The sequence below is a fragment of the Stigmatopora nigra genome, chromosome 22, assembly GCF_051989575.1.
Source record: "Stigmatopora nigra isolate UIUO_SnigA chromosome 22, RoL_Snig_1.1, whole genome shotgun sequence".
NCBI lineage: Eukaryota > Metazoa > Chordata > Actinopteri > Syngnathiformes > Syngnathidae > Stigmatopora > Stigmatopora nigra.
The window spans coordinates 3,565,961-3,584,922 of NC_135529.1; the positions used below are offsets into that span (position 1 = coordinate 3,565,961).

The following is an 18,962-nucleotide window of genomic DNA, read 5'->3' on the forward strand; positions in this document are numbered from 1 at the left end:
GGCCCTTCCTTTTCAGACAAGCAACATGAGGTGGAGATGCCATCTCCTCAGTCTCAAAAGGACAAAGAGAAGAAGAACAAGCCCATGTCTCAGATCAGTGGGGTAAAAAAGCTTCAGCATTCGTCCAGCCTCACTAACTCCAACATCCCCCGTTTTGGCGTAAAGACAGAGACGGAAGATGAGCTAGGCAAGGTATCTTGCCCGGCACCCTCCTTGATTTATTACAAGGCTGTCTGGAGCATTTTATTCGTTACCCAGTAGAGCTTGCTCCAAAAGTCAAATACTTACCATTTTCTCTCATGATTTACCATCAGGAGCTGGAACATGTGAACAAATGGGGCCTTAACGTGTTTAAGATCTCGGAATTCTCTGGGAATCGGCCACTGACGGTGATGATGTATACGATATTCCAGGTATCCCTTCTTACTACAACCAAAGAGTTTACTATGTTTGGTTTTCTAAATGATATCTGCTTTTTTTGTTTCAGGAGCGAGACTTATTAAAAACATTTAAAATTCCACTGGACACTTTTATCACCTGCCTGATGACCTTAGAGGACCATTATCATGGTGACGTGGCCTACCATAATAACATCCACGCTGCTGATGTCACCCAGTCCACCCACGTGCTGCTATCCACACCAGCGCTTGAGGTTTTAACCACACGCACGCACACATTACATATAAATAAATACATTTGTACTCACAATGTCAAACTACTGTTTGACACCTTTCGCCTTATTGTTAGATGTGGACTTTTTGGTACTAAAAATAACCCAATTTTCCTATTAAAAATGAACATTTCAATTTTTCTTATTGCACATTTCAGACCTTTGTGAAAAGTAACATTGTCATAGTCACTTTTTTCTTAAAAATTGTGATTTTTCACCATAATTATGTCATTTTTCATTTTACATTGTGACTCATAAAAGTATCTTCTTTTTAAAAATACAACTTTACTTTCACCTTTTTGGCACTAGTTTCTCATAACATGTGAGTTTTTCCCAGAACACGTTTCCTGTGTTCTTATGAAGCAGTAAATTTTTTCCTTCGATGTTTTTGGTCTTGTAACACTTTGTACTCGAGGAGAGGCAAATAAGCACGTATGACAAAATACGCACCAGCAAGCACGGGACAATAAGTTCAATCAAACCAGAGCTTGCTCCAATCAATGCCTCGTGCTTGTGAGTATATTTTTAACCTTCGGATTTCTGACTGCCCCCTCCTCTTCCTCTTGTCTGGTTGCCAGGCGGTATTCACAGACCTGGAGATCCTGGCCGCCATCTTTGCCAGCGCCATACACGACGTGGACCACCCGGGAGTGTCGAATCAGTTCCTCATCAACACCAGTGAGTCTAAAAGTGGCACCGTCTTAACGGCTACGTCACACACAATGATCACAAAATAGGTCGTTATGTACACGTTGAATGATTTCACAGATTAACAAAGTGTTTTAATTTACGGTTGCACAAATTTTTCTTTGAACTGATTCGATGGAATTTTTGGTCATTGATCGCTATGCAATTTGCTTTTCAAAAAGACCTTGCAGAAAAGAACTAAGGTCCAATTTGGAGTCATTGTCTCCAAATGACATAAGAAGTGCTTCCCTCAATGCAACATATTTTCTGCTGACAAGTGAAATAGAATAGTTTTATTCACCCGTATAGTCGATGGCAATTGGATTGTTCCGGTTATAATCATTTCTCAACGGGTAGGTCGGGACCAAAAAGTGTGGGAGGGAATTGCTATGAGGGAGTTAAATGTTTTCACCGGCAAGCAATGTCCACGTGTCGAAGTACATTTTCACGTGTGTGTGTGGGTGATCACGTGTGATGACAGACGGCAAGGTGGTGGATGGAGTTCAAAGTGGCTCATCAATAGTGCTTTTCAGCTTCAACTGAACATTATTAGCCACTCACGCTAAAAGCTCTTCTGGGAAACTAAGCAGTCACTTAAAGCACCGCTCGCTTTAGAAGCTGACATGAATGAATTGGCACAGGCATTGCAAATGACTTAAAGCAACGGTACGTACATCCAACTGTTATAACTTACAGTGAATCAGGGAAATCAATCATTACTTATTCATCTTTGAAGCACCTATCTATTCCTCATTGCCAGTTTATTTAACATTAGTGTCCCGGCCACCAGGACCGGACATTTGGTCGCCGGTCTTTTGGTCCCTTTTGGTCACCGGTCAAATGTACTTAGATATTAAACAGTACTTATATATTAACCTCTCTCTCTCATGAATATAATTTTGAGAGCAGCATTTGACCGGCAACCAAAAGACCGGCGACCAAAAGGGACCAGAAGACCGGCGACCAAACATCCGAGCATCCCCGGCGACAACTCTTTTAGACTTAAATTGAAGTAAACTTTACTACATGACTGGTTCTCAAACATCCTTTTCCTCAACAGACTCTGAGTTGGCGCTGATGTACAATGATGCGTCGGTGTTGGAGAACCACCACCTGGCAGTGGGCTTCAAGCTCCTCCAGGAGGAAAACTGCGACATCTTCCAAAACCTCACAAAAAAACAACGACAATCAATGCGCAAGATGGTCATCGACATTGTGAGTGAAAAAAACACTTTGCTTGTGATTTCCCATTGGGAAAAATCTTCTGTTATTCTGTTCTCTTTTCTTTCAACTAAAACATGCTGTCTTGATATATCAAGACCTAACCCACTGCTTTGTTTGTGTCTTAGGTGCTGGCTACTGACATGTCCAAGCACATGAATTTACTGGCTGACCTAAAAACCATGGTGGAAACCAAAAAGGTGACCAGCTCCGGAGTCTTGCTGCTCGACAACTACTCGGACAGGATACAGGTCTGCTCTCAAATGAAAAAGATGGGCCATTTGAGGGCTTCAATGAAAACTATGGAATTGTCTTTTCTGCAGGTCCTGCAGAATATGGTGCACTGTGCCGACCTAAGCAACCCCACCAAGCCCCTGCAGCTGTATAAGCAGTGGACCGACCGTATCATGGAAGAGTTCTTCAGCCAAGGCGATCGCGAGAGGGACCGGGGCATGGAAATCAGCCCCATGTGCGACAAACACAACGCCTCCGTGGAAAAGAGCCAGGTAAGGCCTGATTTCGGTGGAGTATCAATCTCAGTTGAAGCTGTGTAACCTGTCCATTTTCAGTTCCTTTTTTATTTAACTTCATAACATTGTATATTAGCGTTTAATCTTAAATAGGTGCATTGTTTGTCTTTAAACATTTATTCAGGATATGTCTTTTAATTCAGATTTGTTGCATAGTACATCTAGTATATCAAGTAAAAAAAATGAATCAAGCGCATTCATAGTGTAGAAACTTCATAATGAATGTATATTTTGGTTTTGATAAACACTTGGGCTTAATACACTAATGGGCATTATGGTGGTATATTTAGTTTACAATGTCTAAAAAACACTTAAGTGGTTTATATTAAATTGTAAACCCTCATGTGCAGGTGGGTTTCATCGACTACATCGTGCACCCTCTGTGGGAGACGTGGGCCGACCTGGTGCATCCGGATGCTCAGGACATTTTGGACACGCTGGAAGACAACCGGGAATGGTACCAGAGCACCATCCCACAGAGCCCCTCACCCACTCTAGATGAGCCCGAGGATGGCGGCCGGCACCCGGCCGGTGACAAATTCCAGTTTGAGCTAACATTGGAGGAGGACGGGGAGTCGGACACGGAGAAGGATAGCGGCAGCCAGCCCGAAGAGGAGGAGGAGGAGGAGGAAGAAGACGAAGAAGAGGAGGATGAGGAAGAAAACAGCTGTACGGACTCCAAAACCCTTTGCACGCAGGACTCTGAATGCACTGAGATACCCTTGGATGAGCAGGTGGCTGAGGAGGCAGAAGTAGCAGAAGAAGATGAGGAGGAGGACACTTCCTGCTCGCCAACGTGTGTCACGGAGGAAGAGGTGATAGAGGAGAAGGAAGAGCAGCAGGAGGACAAAGAGGAGGAGGAGAAAGAAGCGAAAACCCCTGACACATAACATTTTAGGACGTGAGGAACTATTCTTCTTAGCAATGATTATTTATAGATTTTTTTTTATTATTTGGAGGTGGAGCGTGCTTGTGTGGGGCTTTATTTTCTTACTTGCCCTCCTCAAACACGTCTCTTCAAAGCTCTTCTTGACTGTATCACACAGGCAAAAACATGCGGCTCCAAAACTAAGTGCGTAATCGCACTAGGCCATTCAAACCGTGCTTGAGATCACTTGACATCTTGAATCCAGAACATTTATTGCTGAACCGTGCAAAAGTTCAATTACATTTCAAACCAAAGGGGAGACACCAATGTGCAGCACTGATGCTGTCGCTCAATGGGCCAGATGATAAATACCACTTTGTAAAATAAAGGTAAAAAAACACACACACATACACATGCAATATTCTGGCCATGATATTTTCAGATTTGCAGATTTAGAACTGAACAAAAACGGAAATAACCCTTAAAAATATATGTGCAATTTCATATTATTACAGATGGTCCATTAGACATTTAATCATGTTAGATAGCAATTTAATGGAAATCAATAGAATTCACAGAGTGTCATGTACATAAAGAAAAAGAACTGAAAAACCTGATTAAAAATAGGCAGTGTTAATTCCAGCACGGTTTCGAATGGCCTTCAAGTGCCAAAGGCCAACAACAGGCACAGCAAGCACACGCCCTCTTTTGAGCCCGATCACGACAACCAAACGTCTGCTTCAAATGTGCCCAAACAACAACAACAACAACACTCGCTCACTATTTATTTTGTTTTACTCAGGAAAACTTTGTATTCCTGTTCAAACTGAGGTGACTTGGTTTCCCTTTCTCTTCTTTTCCTGTGTCTGAGAGGGTGTGTATGTATGTGCGATGGCCTTTAGAAACACATTTCAGATGTGGAAGTCTTCCTTGCAAAGCGGAGCGATGCTGTCTTTTTGTCTTGTCGGCTTCAGATATTTTCTACTGAGCGAGTGTGAATCATGAGGTGTTTTTTGTTTCTTTTTTTTTTATTATTGTGTGGGTGGGACTCTTCTGAGGCATTTGCACTTGCTCCGATAGCATTTATACTCCTTACTATACTCCCACTCGGCTAACGTGCTAGGTTTTTTTTTTATTTCACTTTTATTTTCACCATAGAGGAAGTGAACTTGGACAAAAAAAAACTTAAGTTGATGTGGGATAAAGCCTTTAACTTTATTGTTGCCTACAGTTCTTTTTGAACACCTCCTCAAACAATGCAATGCTTTGTAGTCCATACAACAACAACAAAAAAGCACTTTTTCCCCTGCTTTTAAATAATTAGGGTTTAACATGACTAGTAACCATTTTTATCTTTTATTAGATTCAAGTTTGTTCATTTAATATTTTGTCATTTTATCTGTTCCAATTTTTAATCCACTGCGTTCAATACAGTGGCGTCTCCGTTTCTGGACAAGACAATCAGTTGTGTCTGCTACACTGACACTTTCACATACCTTTTTTCTCATTTTTATCTTTTTTTTCACTTTTTTTAATTCTCTTATTTAAGTTTAATAATTTCCTCTTTCACGTGTTTCATTTTGCCTTCATTCAATTTATTTTATTTATTATTTTGGACTTTTTTGGATAAAAAATATTTTGTGGGACATTTAGTTTTGTTATTTTATTTTTATTTTCACTTGCATAAAGTCTTAATGCCCTTCTATTTTTTATATGATTTAATTATTTGCATCTGTATTTACTTTTCCTACAAAATGCCAACGTGTCTCAAGCACTCACTGTTTTATTTATTTACCCCTTTTTTCCTCATTTACATCTATTCTTAGCAGATATTTTTTCTATTTAATCATAATAAGGTGGTACAGTTAGAGTCACTGTAGCATAGACAGACTTTCCAGTTCAAACATCCAAATATTATCCCCTAACTTCTTCTCCTGTGTACCTAAAATATAAACTACAGTTACCAAAAAAAGGATAAACACACTTGAAGACTGCACACTGATTTTCTTTCATTAGATTTTTTTCACTCGTTGTTTATTCTTTCATTTTAGTGCCAAATTTTCTTCTTTTCCTCACTGCCCTTTTATTCTCAAGCCCACTCGACCCCCTTAAATGGAATACGATTTGATTTGTTTTTTTTTTAATCGCTGTTTACAAACATGATATTTATTGTTGTGTATATACGATATAGTAGTTAATATTATTAATGTTGTTACTATCAAAACGCCGTTTGTTGTAAATGGTCGACTCTTAATCATCCCTTTTGGTGATGGTGTGGCTGTAATCACGTACCTCTTGTTGAGAGAATGTGTTTGAGAGAAAACAAAAATAAGATTTTTAAAAATAGTTGCTCGGGTAGAGGAGGTATTCGAGGCGCGTATGAGCCAAATTGTTTTATAAAAAGCAACTGTTCCTTGGCCCATGGGCTGTGCCTTAAATTCAACACTTTCACGCTTGTTTTCTTTCTTCTCCCTATGCTGCTGCTTTAGGGATTTACGGTGGCCTGCCAGAACGGAAAACAAATGTTCATGTCGTGATAAAAGTTGGAACACGCACATCACGATTACTATGTCAGTAGAAAAATAAGCCCATAGAGTTACAGCCTTCAAAAAAGCATCTACAATATAGGATCAACGTTTCCTTGTTCGTGGGTGTCCAAACTTAGGCCCATGAACCCACTTTTTCTTTATTGGGTAGCAACAAAAGCCTGTATGGACTTCTCAACTGTTTTGTTTTCAGTAGTGAAAGTATATATATTATTTTTGAATATTCTTTGTACCTTTTGAATGATTTGGTTTCTGGTAGGTTTTATTTCATTCATTCATATTGACAGTGAGAGACATCAAATCCATGTCAATGCAGCTATTGAGTCATCACGTCTAATTGCTATTGATGACCACAGATGTTAATAATAAAATTGGATTATTAGGCTGGCAGCAACCAAACTAAATTGAGTTCAGTTGAGTTAAGTCCAGTTTGCTTAAAAATTTGAGTTTTGGGGCGTAAACTTGACTGTAGGTTTTCCCCCAAAACATGGAAATTTAAGTGTAATTATAGGTTGATTTACAAAAAAATGTTTCACAATGTACAAGGTTTATATTATTATATTTAAGTATTTGCTGCTTCAATGCCATCCATACACTGTATTAGTGTAGCCTACCAAATGTTTCAATATCACACTTTTCATACCAACAAATTAATGTCACTTAACTCTTTTCAAAACAGTTTGGGAAGTGTCATCAAAACAAAACCATGTGGAAAATTATCACTTCAACCAATACAGAGAATTTATTTACAAGCAACGACAACAGTCACTATTATCAAGCTCTCTTTTTTAAAAAAACAAAATCACTAAAATCATCGCACCTAAACGATAACACATCTTTTTTTTAGCAATCAACCAATTAGGCCTTTTACTTCATGAACATTTGTTGTGATTTTTGGTAATTGTTGGCCACCGTAACAATTGCCTCACCTTTCTATAAATTGCCTTTTTGTTTCTCTTTTAAAGCCAAACTTTTCTTCAAGGAAAGCACACAGGCTTAGCGACGCGCACGCATACACACATAGACGCACAAACGTGCATGTTCAGCCGCTGCTGCATTAAATTTGGCTGAATAACCGACAATGTATGTGCGTGAGTCGCTAAGGGACACCTTCCTCGCTTACCTTCCTGGCAATAGAACCTAACACACCGACCAACAGAGACTCTTCGTTTGACACATATACTGTAGACGCTCAACAGCCCTGGCCCAATGGAAACAGTCTGTTCCTCCTTTTTTTTGTGTTTTATTTTTTTAAAAGTATGAACGGAAAAACACAAACTGTAACTTTAAAAAAAAAAAATAAGTGATAGGAAAAGGTCTTCTGGACAATTATTTTTTGGGGGTCATGTCTTTAGAATGCCAACTTGTCTGGACGTTTCACAGGACAATTCCAAATGTTATTTTATTGGAATCCTTGTTGTTTGCAGTCTATTGGATAGCACTGTAGAGCATATGACTTTGTGTATAAAAAAAAACAAAATTGAACTACAAAAAACGTTTTTATATGCAATGGATTAAATAAAAGCATGGGTTGATTCTGCCTTATCTTGGTATTCTATGATCATTAGTCTTATTATTATTATTATTATTGCATTATAGTTAATTGACACTATTTTTAAAATCTAAAAAAAATGTCTCTTTGCTTCTATTTGCTTGTTTTGTTAAAAAAATATGTATTTTTTTTTAAGTCTCACATTTTAACTACTACTTTCAAATAAATATATATAATTTGGGGCATCACATAACTGACAATAAAATGTTCTCATAGATATGCTTAACATGGAACTAACTCTTCATCTTTTATGTGAGATACAAAATGTCCCACAACAGCAGAGGACTTCATGTGACGACTACTGCAACCTTCACATCGGTAAGCAGACTGACTACAAATTAGAAATGCTAAATTGAGGAACTTGGTAAACATGTCAATGTCCAGCATCTTTATATTTTTTTAGGTGTACTACCAAATACCATTCCTTTATTTATATATTAATAATAATTCCGTTAAAATCGAGTTACAGAACATGTATTTTTCATTCATTGATGTTATATTTTTGTGTTATTTTCTAGGTACAAGATTTTCGTATTGTCATTTTAAACAACAAAATGCCTTTCCAGATACAACCCAACTGAGGCAGTTGTAACATCATCTACTGCATTGGATGGAGACAGTGCAGACCATTCCGGCACCTTAGAAACAATGTCAAATGAAGACGGTGGAAAGGAGGCTGCAAAACAAAAGGCCTTCCCCTCATCTTTGAAGGAAGAGGAATGACAGATTTGGGGGAGAAAAAAAAGACCTACATTGGAAGCAGTACTAGGCACCACAAGTAAGAACGCTGACACCTTATAAGGTAAGGACATGGTTGGACGAGGGTGTCTGTCACGAGGACGTGGGTAGTCGCAGCAACTGTTGTGCGAGACACTTAACTAGGCCTATCATAGTCACCAATCAAAAATTAACTTACTGTATTGTAATATTGGGTTCAACAAAGGGATGCAATAATTAGGGATTGTCCTCACTGTCATAAGCAAGTTCCCAAGGAACCTTGAGACAGAAGGTGCTTGTAGAGGCTCACCACTGAGTGGCAGTGGAGATTCAACAAGTACATTGGAGGCCCAGTCATTACCATGGTGCAAATAAACACAGTATCCATGCTAACCGTTAAATTAGTTTTATTTCCTATCCTTTCGAACACAACCTCCTTGCATAGCCTGTCGGTTGTGCAAATTACCCTGGTCTAAAATGGACACAATCACATCTTAATTCATGGTTATGCTAAGATGGTCAAACACACTTGTCTCAAATACACTCACACACTTGCACACAGTCTTACGAATCCATTTGACAACAATGTAGTTTGACACGACTGATGTAGGGACGCCATCTCTTTCTTTCCCTTACAAAAAAGGTTTACATAAACAATATCACACACACACATACATATACAGCAGTCATAGATAATGCAGAGACTATTTACAGGCATTTAAATTCATAAAATATTGCACTTATTGGCCCATTTGCACGTCACGGGGAGCACTACATGCGTTTTTAAAAATCTGTAGTATTATATATATATATATTTTTTTTTTTAAATTAACTGGGACATAAATCTACTTACGAGGTCATGCATTTTCCCATTGTTATTTCGTCAACTACACAACAAAGCTCAAGGTATTGTAATTTTATTTTTTCCTTCTTTTTTTTTTGTCGTGATTAACTTTTCTTGTCTTTTGGCACACATAGTATGTTATAGATTGCAGAGGTTCTAACAGAACTGGAAAGGCTTTTAAGGATATTAAAATAAGCTACAATTGGATCCAGCAGACTTTTGCAATGCCTTCGGCACCCGTTAGTAGGAGCCCTGGCTCTATTAGCATGCTGGTTCCCGAAGGAAACTATGGCTGTCGTTACCCCCCCCCCCCCCCCCCCCCCATCCACACACGCACACACCCCATCCACATTACAGTATACTACTCTTACTGTAATGTGTTACTGTTACAATTCAAAATAAATGCTCATCTTTTTTTTTTTTTTAAGTAAGCACATGATTGAATTTTTTATGGCATGTTATGTAAGCCCATATAGAGGACGATGCGTGGAGCAAACACACAACTAAAACAGAACCGAGATTGATTTGGGAGATACAGAGAGAAAGGCCGCTTTTTAGTGTGGAAAATTCCCCCGAATGTTCATTAACCTACATATACAACCGCCTCAAAGTGTACCCTATTTGGATTATCACCACACGCTTAAATGTTAGGCTAAGCAATCAATCACTGCAACAAGAGAAGGTAGAATTTGGCCATTCAGAGGTGAAATGTTGCCTCCATAAGTGAAACTGCAATTGAAATGTGTATAGTTAGAATTGTACTCTTTTACTTTACACTATGTGCCATTCTTGGTAGTTTGGAAGAGAAAAAAACAGCTAATTTTTTGGTGGGGTATTCCATTTTTTCACTAAATCAAAGGAGTCGGGAGAAGTAACCTATATTAATGTCTGCCTAAACCAAGTTGATCATTTGGTGACACTGAGTGGCGCTTCGCTTCTAATTAATCATTGAAACAGATGTTATAACTTGAATGATTTCGACCATAGTAGTATACAGCAATTTCTTCTTTCAGGATGTTGATGAAAAGATGAATTTATCTGGCAACCATTTTAGATTCTGCAAACATCCGCATAATATATCTCCTTTAAATTGAAGTTACACAACATAGTCATTAAGAGTTTAAGTTACTTTTTTGGATGCTTTATGATGAAGTGGACTACAAACATGAAGGTTATTGGTGTATCTAAGGGCACGTCCTCTAACTTCTTATTTGCTCGTGGAAGAATGTGACAAAGGTTAGTATGGCAGGATTTTAGTAAGTCTACCACTAAACGGTCCAGGGGTGATGGGTTTGGGTATGGTGGGCATGAGCGCAGTACAGGAAGTAGAACTAACAGTTGCAGCTGGGCTGCTGGGGGGGCGGAGCACTGTCAGTCAGTTTGGCGCTGGGCGCTCCCGCGGTGGCGGCCGGGTCGCCGTCCAAGCTATCGGACATTTTGTCACAAATGAGATCGACGAGACGCTCAAAGGTCTGCTTGACATTGATGTTGTCCTTGGCGCTCGTCTCGAAGAACTCAAAGCCTTTGTCAAGGGTCAATCAAGAAAAAATGCTACATTAACATATAACGTCAACTGTAACCTTGATTCTCAAACTTTTTAGACAAAGTACCATTTAAATTTGAAAGAAAGACTAAACTAGGGAGTGGCATTTCTAAAGTTATTAATAAACACAAAACTTTATAGGATTTTTTTTAAATCATGATAAATATCATTTTAAATAATCTTATCATTATCACAGAACTATCACAAAGTCCTTAAAATCACAATATTACAAGAAAAAATATCTAAACATTCTTATACTGTGGCAAAAAAAGCAGCTAAGTCATAATACTAGATAATGATTAAGTTCAAAATATAATTGGAACATCAAAAAAGATAACACATAAACATCTACTCTAAATATAGTATTTCAATGCTTTAGTTTTATATTAGCATTAGAAATTGTTTCCACTTTTTTTTTTTGCTTTCATACAACCTTAGCGTTACATTAGCCTTGAACAGTATAATTTCCTGATACACATTTTCGGCAATCTGCTGTAAATGTTCAATACATGTAAGTATATATAGTTTATAGTAAACTGCAAACCTACAGAAATTTGTAGTTTATTTGACAGTGTGAAGCCCAAGAAAGGTTTTTTGTCACACTTACCCAGCTGTTCCGCCAACAGCCTTCCGCTATCCACCGACACCACTCGTTCCTCATCCATATCACACTTATTAGCAGCCAACACCACTTGTGCATTATCCCATGAATATGTTTTTATCTGGGTAGACCTGTGCATAACAAAAAAAATGACATTGCAGTTGAACAACAAGTGCAGGCTGTTTTTTTAGGTCAGTTTGCTCTATGGCAAGAACAGTGAGATGGACACGATATGAACATTGGCCACCATTTGGACAGGTCACAGGTCAAACCTGCCTCATTGTTTGTTAGGCAGCTTGTTGTGTGAATCATTGCAGATTGGGTCATGAAAGTGGAGCAAATGCTTCTCATGTTCACCATTTTGAAATGGGTCTTTTTGATTTCAGGAGTTCTGTAAACATTTCTGTTTTCATCTCATTTTTGTATTAATAGGTGAAATGTAATGAGGGATGCTAGTTATGATTATAAGTAACTGATAAAATTCAGGGAATGAATGAATGTTGCCACCCTTTTCTTATGTAGTCAGCAAAATCAGCATTGTGTAAGGGGAAATGTTCTTTTTTTCGTGCCCTTTTTACATATGCACAGAAATAGCTTCTGACTGACATTTAGAAATGTTAAAACTGTTCAATATGATAGCAAATCTTTCAATCCTCTGCATTCTTCTTTTTTTTCATGACCATGGTTCATAGATCTCTTCAAAATTCTTATTTGTAGATCTTTATTTTGCATCATTCTTACTTCTAAAACCTTGACAGTGTTTACCGTTTACCTTACTGCCAAAAGTTGCAATTTTAAAATAATGTCAACCACTGAATAATTCCACTTAAATAAAGTTTAAAAATAACTATTGGTAATCCTGGAAGGACACAGTTGAAAGAAAACCAATTGTCTCTTAATAGTGGTTTAATAAAAAAAATGGCTGTAGCATTATGATATCTATAGTTGACACTTAATAAAATGTGTGCTTGCTATGTGCTCACTTATAGAGATTATTAATGTAATTTATTTTTGTTGACTCAAGAAATACATAGGAATCCATTTGAACTTAAATTTTCTCCACATTCACACTGTGCTTTAATGGTTCCACTGAAGTTAATGAATGAAAAGTCCTGCAGCAGCAATGCATCAGTGTGTGTAGAAAACAGTGCCTGTGACTCTGAGAGACGCATTGAGAGAAAGAGCTTAAGAAGCAAATATATCCTTTAGTGCTGCAGTCCGCCTAAAAGTAGGACAGCGAATACACCGCAGCCTTGGGGAAAATAGGAGCACGAGAGAGGCAAAGAGGCTGTAAGAAGGCTAGACATGTGGCACATCTAAAGCCAACGAAGAGGGCTGTACAATATGACTCATATGTTTCAGAAGAAAAACTTAAGAGGTGCGGCGGAAAGAAAATATCCTCTCCGTGCATGTCATAGACAGGATATGAAAACGTCACACAGTTTAATTCAGGAGCAGCTGAGGAAAGAACGGTTGCCATGGCGATCCCTTTTTTTGGCTACATGTCGTAGAGTGCAGTGGAGATGGGGAGAGGCACAAAGTCAATATAGCGTATAGAGTGTGGACTGCGTTGCTATATGGATTTCAATGTGACTTAATACAGGTAACATAATACATAAAGGTTAAAATAAAATGCTGCTGTCTCTGTTTATTCTCCAAGAATTGCAGTTTCAGGTTACCATAATTCAAGAATTTGTTGTGCATAGGTGTGTGTATGAGTCTGTTTGTGTACATATTATTTCTATATGAATCATAACATGAAAACATTGTTAATGTTTACAATGGAATGTCAGATAGAGATCATTTCCCAGAAACCTGCTTTCTAAAATCGATTGCGGCCAAATTTAGACTCTCACAAAAAACTACTTTGCCTTGATCATGTAAATTATTCAAGACAATTTAAATATCCATTATGCACACATTCACATCAAGTCATGATAGATAACTGCTTAAAAATGAAAGACAAGATAAGTGACTTACCAGTCTTGTACAGCGCCAAAGGATTCCTCATTAGTGATGTCATACATGAGAATGAAGCCCATGGCACCACGGTAGTAGGCAGTAGTGATGGTTCTGTAACGCTCCTGGCCAGCTGTGTCCTACACACACACATACACATACTGTCACATGTATACACAACTGTCCAGTTGATTAAAAAAAAAGAGCCTGGGCTATACAGGATGCAATGTGTGCATCAAATCGCATTGACTGTATTATGTTCACCATGCAGACATCATTATGCTGAGTGGTTCACAATAAATCTGCAGTGACATAAAACAGTGACTCAATCGTAGCGTCTCCTCGAAAAGCCCAGCCATGCAAACCGTGTAAACAGAACATTAAGAACATCAGAGCTTCGGAGTTCAGCTGATCAGATGTTTCATATACAGACTAAATGTACATTTGCAATCCATTACATTAGATGTGCATATGCAATATGAGTTATAAATTGGAGCATTTACCCGCAACTGTATTACCCATTTACTGTAGTAAATCATTCTGTGTGTGTGGTCGACACTGAAGGAGCTAAAAACGGCAGCCTCATTGAAAATGTATGCCAGCCACTGCAGCTCTAACACCTGAATGAAAATGCTAATGTTGATGCTTTGATGTGCTTGATTATATTCAAGGAGGAAGTGTTGGCAAGGGCTATTTGTTTACTCCTGATTATGTTTGCCGTGAGTTACATAATGACCACACAAGGCCTTCCCTTCGCGATAGGCAATTTGTTCCGCCCACAGAAAAATGTATTTTTCGGGGAGCGTCTGTCTGTGAATCATGATAGAGGACTTTTTTTGGCTGCTCCACTTGGCGCTGATTTGCTGTCTATCCATGTGCTTATGGCTATGACCACAGTGTGCTGGCTGTAGCTAGAGGCCCAATCTGACCTTCACTCTGCAGAAATTGAGCTTGCTGTCTACACACACACACACGCTATGACCTTTTAACCAACACTAGCAATGACACAAAGCACATGTACTTAGGACATTTATATTAGACCATTTTGTTGTTAAGATTTGAGGAAGGTGTGTTTTTCTTGAGATTTATGATAGAAAAAATGATTTCATCGCAAGGTAAGAGCATGACCAGATGTTTACATTTTTTACTGCTGAGATGTGTAAATAGCAACTAACTGTAAAAGTGGTGCTTGTCGCTCAAAGCAAATTACAGCAAATAATGTGAGGCCAAGTGGCGCATAGGTGGGCAGAGGCCATTACTTTTAAGAGAATTGCTGTATTGAGCAGTTGAGACTGAAATCCAATGTTTAGGATTTACTGTGTCTGCATACTGACTTGTCAATTATCGATGTCATTAGTTAATTACTTGCCTTTTTTTGTTGCTATTTGAAAAACAGTCTGGTCTCTACCTATTACTTTATTACTTTTGTTCTAAATCATCAACTACCCTGGAAATCCAGAGTCACAATTATCGGGCAGAATCGAACAAGCTGGTTGCTTGGAAGCAATGAAGATGCTTAATAGCAGTTTAAAAATTCACAAATCCTGACAGGAAGGTCACTACGTTGTGGAGAGACACGTTAGAGATGTAAATGTCAGGGGATAGCCAATTGCTGCAGAATGGTCTAGCCATGACACCAGAGCACGATCTTGACAGTAACATTAACCTTTGGTGCTAATTTGCAATGACGGCAAAGAAAGAAGGTGATAGAGAAAGAACGAGACATGATACTTCTGTATCTACTAATTAAAAAGCTCCGAATATTTTTCACTTCTCCACAAAAATGAAGTGTCAGTGTGTGTTGTTCGCCTCCCTCTGTGCGCCAAGCTAACACTTACTGGTCTCTTCTCAGTAATTTTCCAACTTCCATCAGCCTCCCCACTTCCAATGAATGTCAAAGTATGAAGACAAACTGTAAGATCCCCTTTTTAATCAAAAACAGAGCCCTCCTCGACTTTTTACTGGATTTTATCATCTAGTTTTATCTAATTTAGAGCCATAAAAAAACAGATGATCTAAAATCTAAGCATTTTGTTCTGTCATGATGCACAATTCATTTTAAACATTAGGTCCTGACCTTTAAATAAAATCTATTAATCAATTTATCAAAAGGACACCACACAAGATAAGATGACTTTAAATGAGATAAGATCAGATACAAGGCGTGTGGTGAGGCTAGGATAAGGATTTTAGACAGCATAGGTCACACTCTGGCCATCTGCACCTTCAACTGGTATTTTAGAGAGATATAGCTTTTGATTAGGTTAAAAAGAAAATCACCAAAAGTGGCTATTGCCCAAACATTTCATACCCAAATTTGCAGCTTGATCCTCTTGTCATTTTTATACACCGTCTTCACTTTGAAGTCGATGCCTACGGTGCTGACAAAGGCCGAAGTGAAGGCATCATCGGCGTAGCGGAATAAGAAGGACGTCTTTCCCACGCTGCTGTTGCCGATGATCAACAGCTTGAACATGTAGTCGAAGTTTTGGTCACCGCCCTCCCCCTTCCCTTTCGCATCCTGAGTGGCAGCCATCTACATTGACAATGAAAAGAGGATGAATAAGTAGCTATTTAATGATGTCCTCAGCAACATCAGTATGGTCTTAATTATTATTCCTTAACCATCCATCAAGGAGTGGCTGGCTGGTGGTCAAATGGACAAACAAATTCATCATATTTTGTCAGCAGTTCAACCTTGGCAGATGTCTAAATGTCTTTTGAGTTTATTATCACACTTTTCTTAGCTCGTCGCCCCCTGCTACCAGTTTCCAAGGTGGGACTTATGTTGTAATTTGACAGAATTATGTCATCAATGTAGAAAGAAAGAAAAGAAAATGACATTGTAGCTCACTACATTTTGATGCTCCGTCTTAAACATTTCAGTTTATGTAGTAATCATAAAAGTTTGTCTTGACATTTTTAATTTAGTCCTGTATCATTATAACCCATTAAATAATAAAATAGGGTAAAATTGTCTGTGAATTATTTGGAGGAAGGTTTAACAAAACATCCACTTATTTCCTGAATAAAAACTCAGAAAAGGCAGAAACAAATTCCCATTCTTTAGCGGAAAAAAGACAGAGTTTACTGATTTCTTAGTCAGTTTGAGGTTTCAATTGTGACAGAACACAACATTTTGTGTTTTCAGAGATCAGTCCGTGTTCAGTAAAATCCAAATGTCAATTTGCGTGAAAGCAATTTTGATTCTATTGTTTTTTCTTATTATTATTTATCTCTACATGGGGCTTTAATACTGCTTGGCTGAGTTTAACCGGCCGGCACAATGATCCAAAAACTCTACATAGTATAACCATAAATATCAGGTTTATGCTCTGCCCTTAACACATTGCCACCTTCAGAATGATTGATGTCAACACTAACTATAGCCTTACTGGGTACCATTCACCTGAGACAGAGAGAGACAGAGAGAAAGACATGAACACAATCAAGCGCACGCGCACAAGCACAGTCATCTTTGCTCCAAGGTGAATCGCGCATCACGTTCATTGCTATTAAACATGAGTAGTCTTCCTATCATTTTAGAACATTGAAATATACAGCAATTATTTAGCACTTCATCCCATCTTCGGAAAAAACATACTTACTCGCACGAGCTACCAAAGACGGATTCGTTATTTACACAATCATTGTGTTATATAAAACGGGCACGATGTTGTAAGAATGGGGGGCATAGGAGATGGGGAGGGGCGCTAATGCTAGCAATCTGTCTACGAGGTCATTTTTATGACACATTGGGAACGATTTATAGATGAAACTATAAGTCATGCTGAGAAACAAACCTGTTTCCTCGGCCCTTGGCTCGGACGTTTGCTCTGTGTTAATCCCCCTCCTTTTGTTTTATGAAATGTTTGTTTTTCGTCTTCTTTCTCTTCCCCCCCTTCGTGTCGCTCGTCGGCTCTGCTGAAGCAATTTCAGCACCAGGGAGCTGTTCCGACCGACCGCCTCCCCCTCCCTTCTCACTTTCCTCTCCCCCACTCCCTCCCTCCCTTCTCTCCTTTCCTCCCATCGAGTATGCTTCCTTCGTCATTTTCAGAGCATGATGGGAGTGGTAGTTTTCTGTCAACTAGCGTCAAGTACCTTTCCCAACAGGAAAAGCGGCTCGTGCGTACACAGTTGCGTGTTTTAGGATGGCGACGCGACGAAAAGAAATAATTAAAACAACATTTTTATGGCTCACGTGTCATAAACAACGCCCCATTACTTGATAAGGTTGTTCTTACCTTCCCGTAAAAGTCCATGTTGCGATCGATGAAAAAAATGAGGAAAAAAAAAACCTAAAAGTTGTACCATAAGGAATATAAATTGTTCTGGTGGATCCGACCGTCAAATATTATCATTATCAAGATAAAGGTTTTTGATAGGAGGATTTGTTGGTCGAGGTAGGTTATTTACTTAAAAAAAATACATTGTATTCATCCTAACGTCTATGGGGGAAGCTGTAAATACTTTTTGGTTGGGCTTTAATCCTTCAAAATACAGTAGTATTGCACATTATGAACATTGTGATGACATGCACTTTGGTGTTTGTTCTTTACTTCGAGACATTTAAATGCTACTTCATACCTGTCAACCTCTGCCGATAACTGCCTTTATAAATGATTATGATTCCCCAAAATAACATTGTGAGCAGCACACCAATTCTTATTTATGATTTGAACTTTTTGCACTAAAAAGGGAGGCACAGTTTTAGCCAACACCTTGTAGCATATTATTCATGCATCATTCAGGTGTGGCGTTTTATTGCTTTTATATTTAATCAGTGGTTAACATCTTTATACTCATGCACTTGATGGCAAAGACTGACATTATCTGCAGTTACCTTTGACAAGCATTTTCCCACAGGGGGCAGTACCATTTCATTCTACATTCTTATGAAGGTTTCAATTATGACTGAATCTTTTATAAGCTTTTTTTGTTGGCTACAAATAGAGGTTTGCCAGATTTATAGTAATTGACATCTAGTGCAGTGCTGTGTAAGTTTGGAAGGACATGAGCTGGAACAGAGGCAAGGCAGTTTTTACCCACATTCCAAAAATGTGCTAATTGGGACAATGGGAGGCTTCAAATACTTTGTAGTGTTAAATGTGAAACGTGATAATTGTTGAAAGAAATTGGATGAATGGAATCGCTGAATTACAATCTTTCTGAATCATGATATACTTTCATTTTGTGATATTTCAGCTATTTGCTGCCTCATCTG

General features: G+C 38.5%; 2 protein-coding genes across 11 annotated transcripts in view; one reads left to right on the forward strand and one right to left on the reverse strand.

The window, feature by feature from the left end:
• LOC144215971 (3',5'-cyclic-AMP phosphodiesterase 4D-like) overlaps positions 1 to 8,067 on the forward strand; it is a 119,542-nt gene extending 111,475 nt beyond the window's left edge. For all 10 annotated transcript variants that reach the window (XM_077745207.1, XM_077745208.1, XM_077745203.1 and 7 more), the window contains 8 exons: positions 17 to 192; positions 315 to 413; positions 488 to 652; positions 1,249 to 1,348; positions 2,418 to 2,572; positions 2,707 to 2,829; positions 2,902 to 3,084; positions 3,459 to 8,067. In XM_077745207.1, coding sequence (XP_077601333.1) covers positions 17 to 192; positions 315 to 413; positions 488 to 652; positions 1,249 to 1,348; positions 2,418 to 2,572; positions 2,707 to 2,829; positions 2,902 to 3,084; positions 3,459 to 3,998 — 1,541 coding nt within the window. In that variant the 3' untranslated portion in view covers positions 3,999 to 8,067. The remainder of the gene's footprint in view (positions 1 to 16; positions 193 to 314; positions 414 to 487; positions 653 to 1,248; positions 1,349 to 2,417; positions 2,573 to 2,706; positions 2,830 to 2,901; positions 3,085 to 3,458) is intronic.
• Positions 8,068 to 9,957: 1,890 nt separating this feature from the next.
• On the reverse strand, positions 9,958 to 17,647 carry LOC144215973 (ras-related protein Rab-3C-like). Its single transcript, XM_077745213.1, has 5 exons — positions 17,542 to 17,647; positions 16,050 to 16,274; positions 13,760 to 13,878; positions 11,786 to 11,910; positions 9,958 to 11,157 (listed from the first exon to the last, which is right to left on the reverse strand). Exons 2-5 carry the CDS (start codon positions 16,272 to 16,274, stop codon positions 10,967 to 10,969), a joined length of 660 nt encoding a protein of 219 aa, XP_077601339.1. The 5' UTR covers positions 17,542 to 17,647; the 3' UTR covers positions 9,958 to 10,966.
• Between the last annotated feature and the right edge of the window lie 1,315 nt (positions 17,648 to 18,962).

Excerpts from the sequence above, each read along its gene's own strand:
- LOC144215973 (XM_077745213.1), bottom strand. The coding sequence starts at position 16,274 with ATGGCTGCCACTCAGGATGCGAAAGGGAAGGGGGAGGGCGGTGACCAA. Across the intron at positions 13,879-16,049 it reads GGATCAAGCTGCAAATTTGG|GACACAGCTGGCCAGGAGCG; the intron begins GTATGAAATGTT and ends GTGTGTGTGTAG. Across the intron at positions 11,158-11,785 it reads GCTGTTGGCGGAACAGCTGG|GCTTTGAGTTCTTCGAGACG; the intron begins GTAAGTGTGACA and ends CCCTTGACAAAG.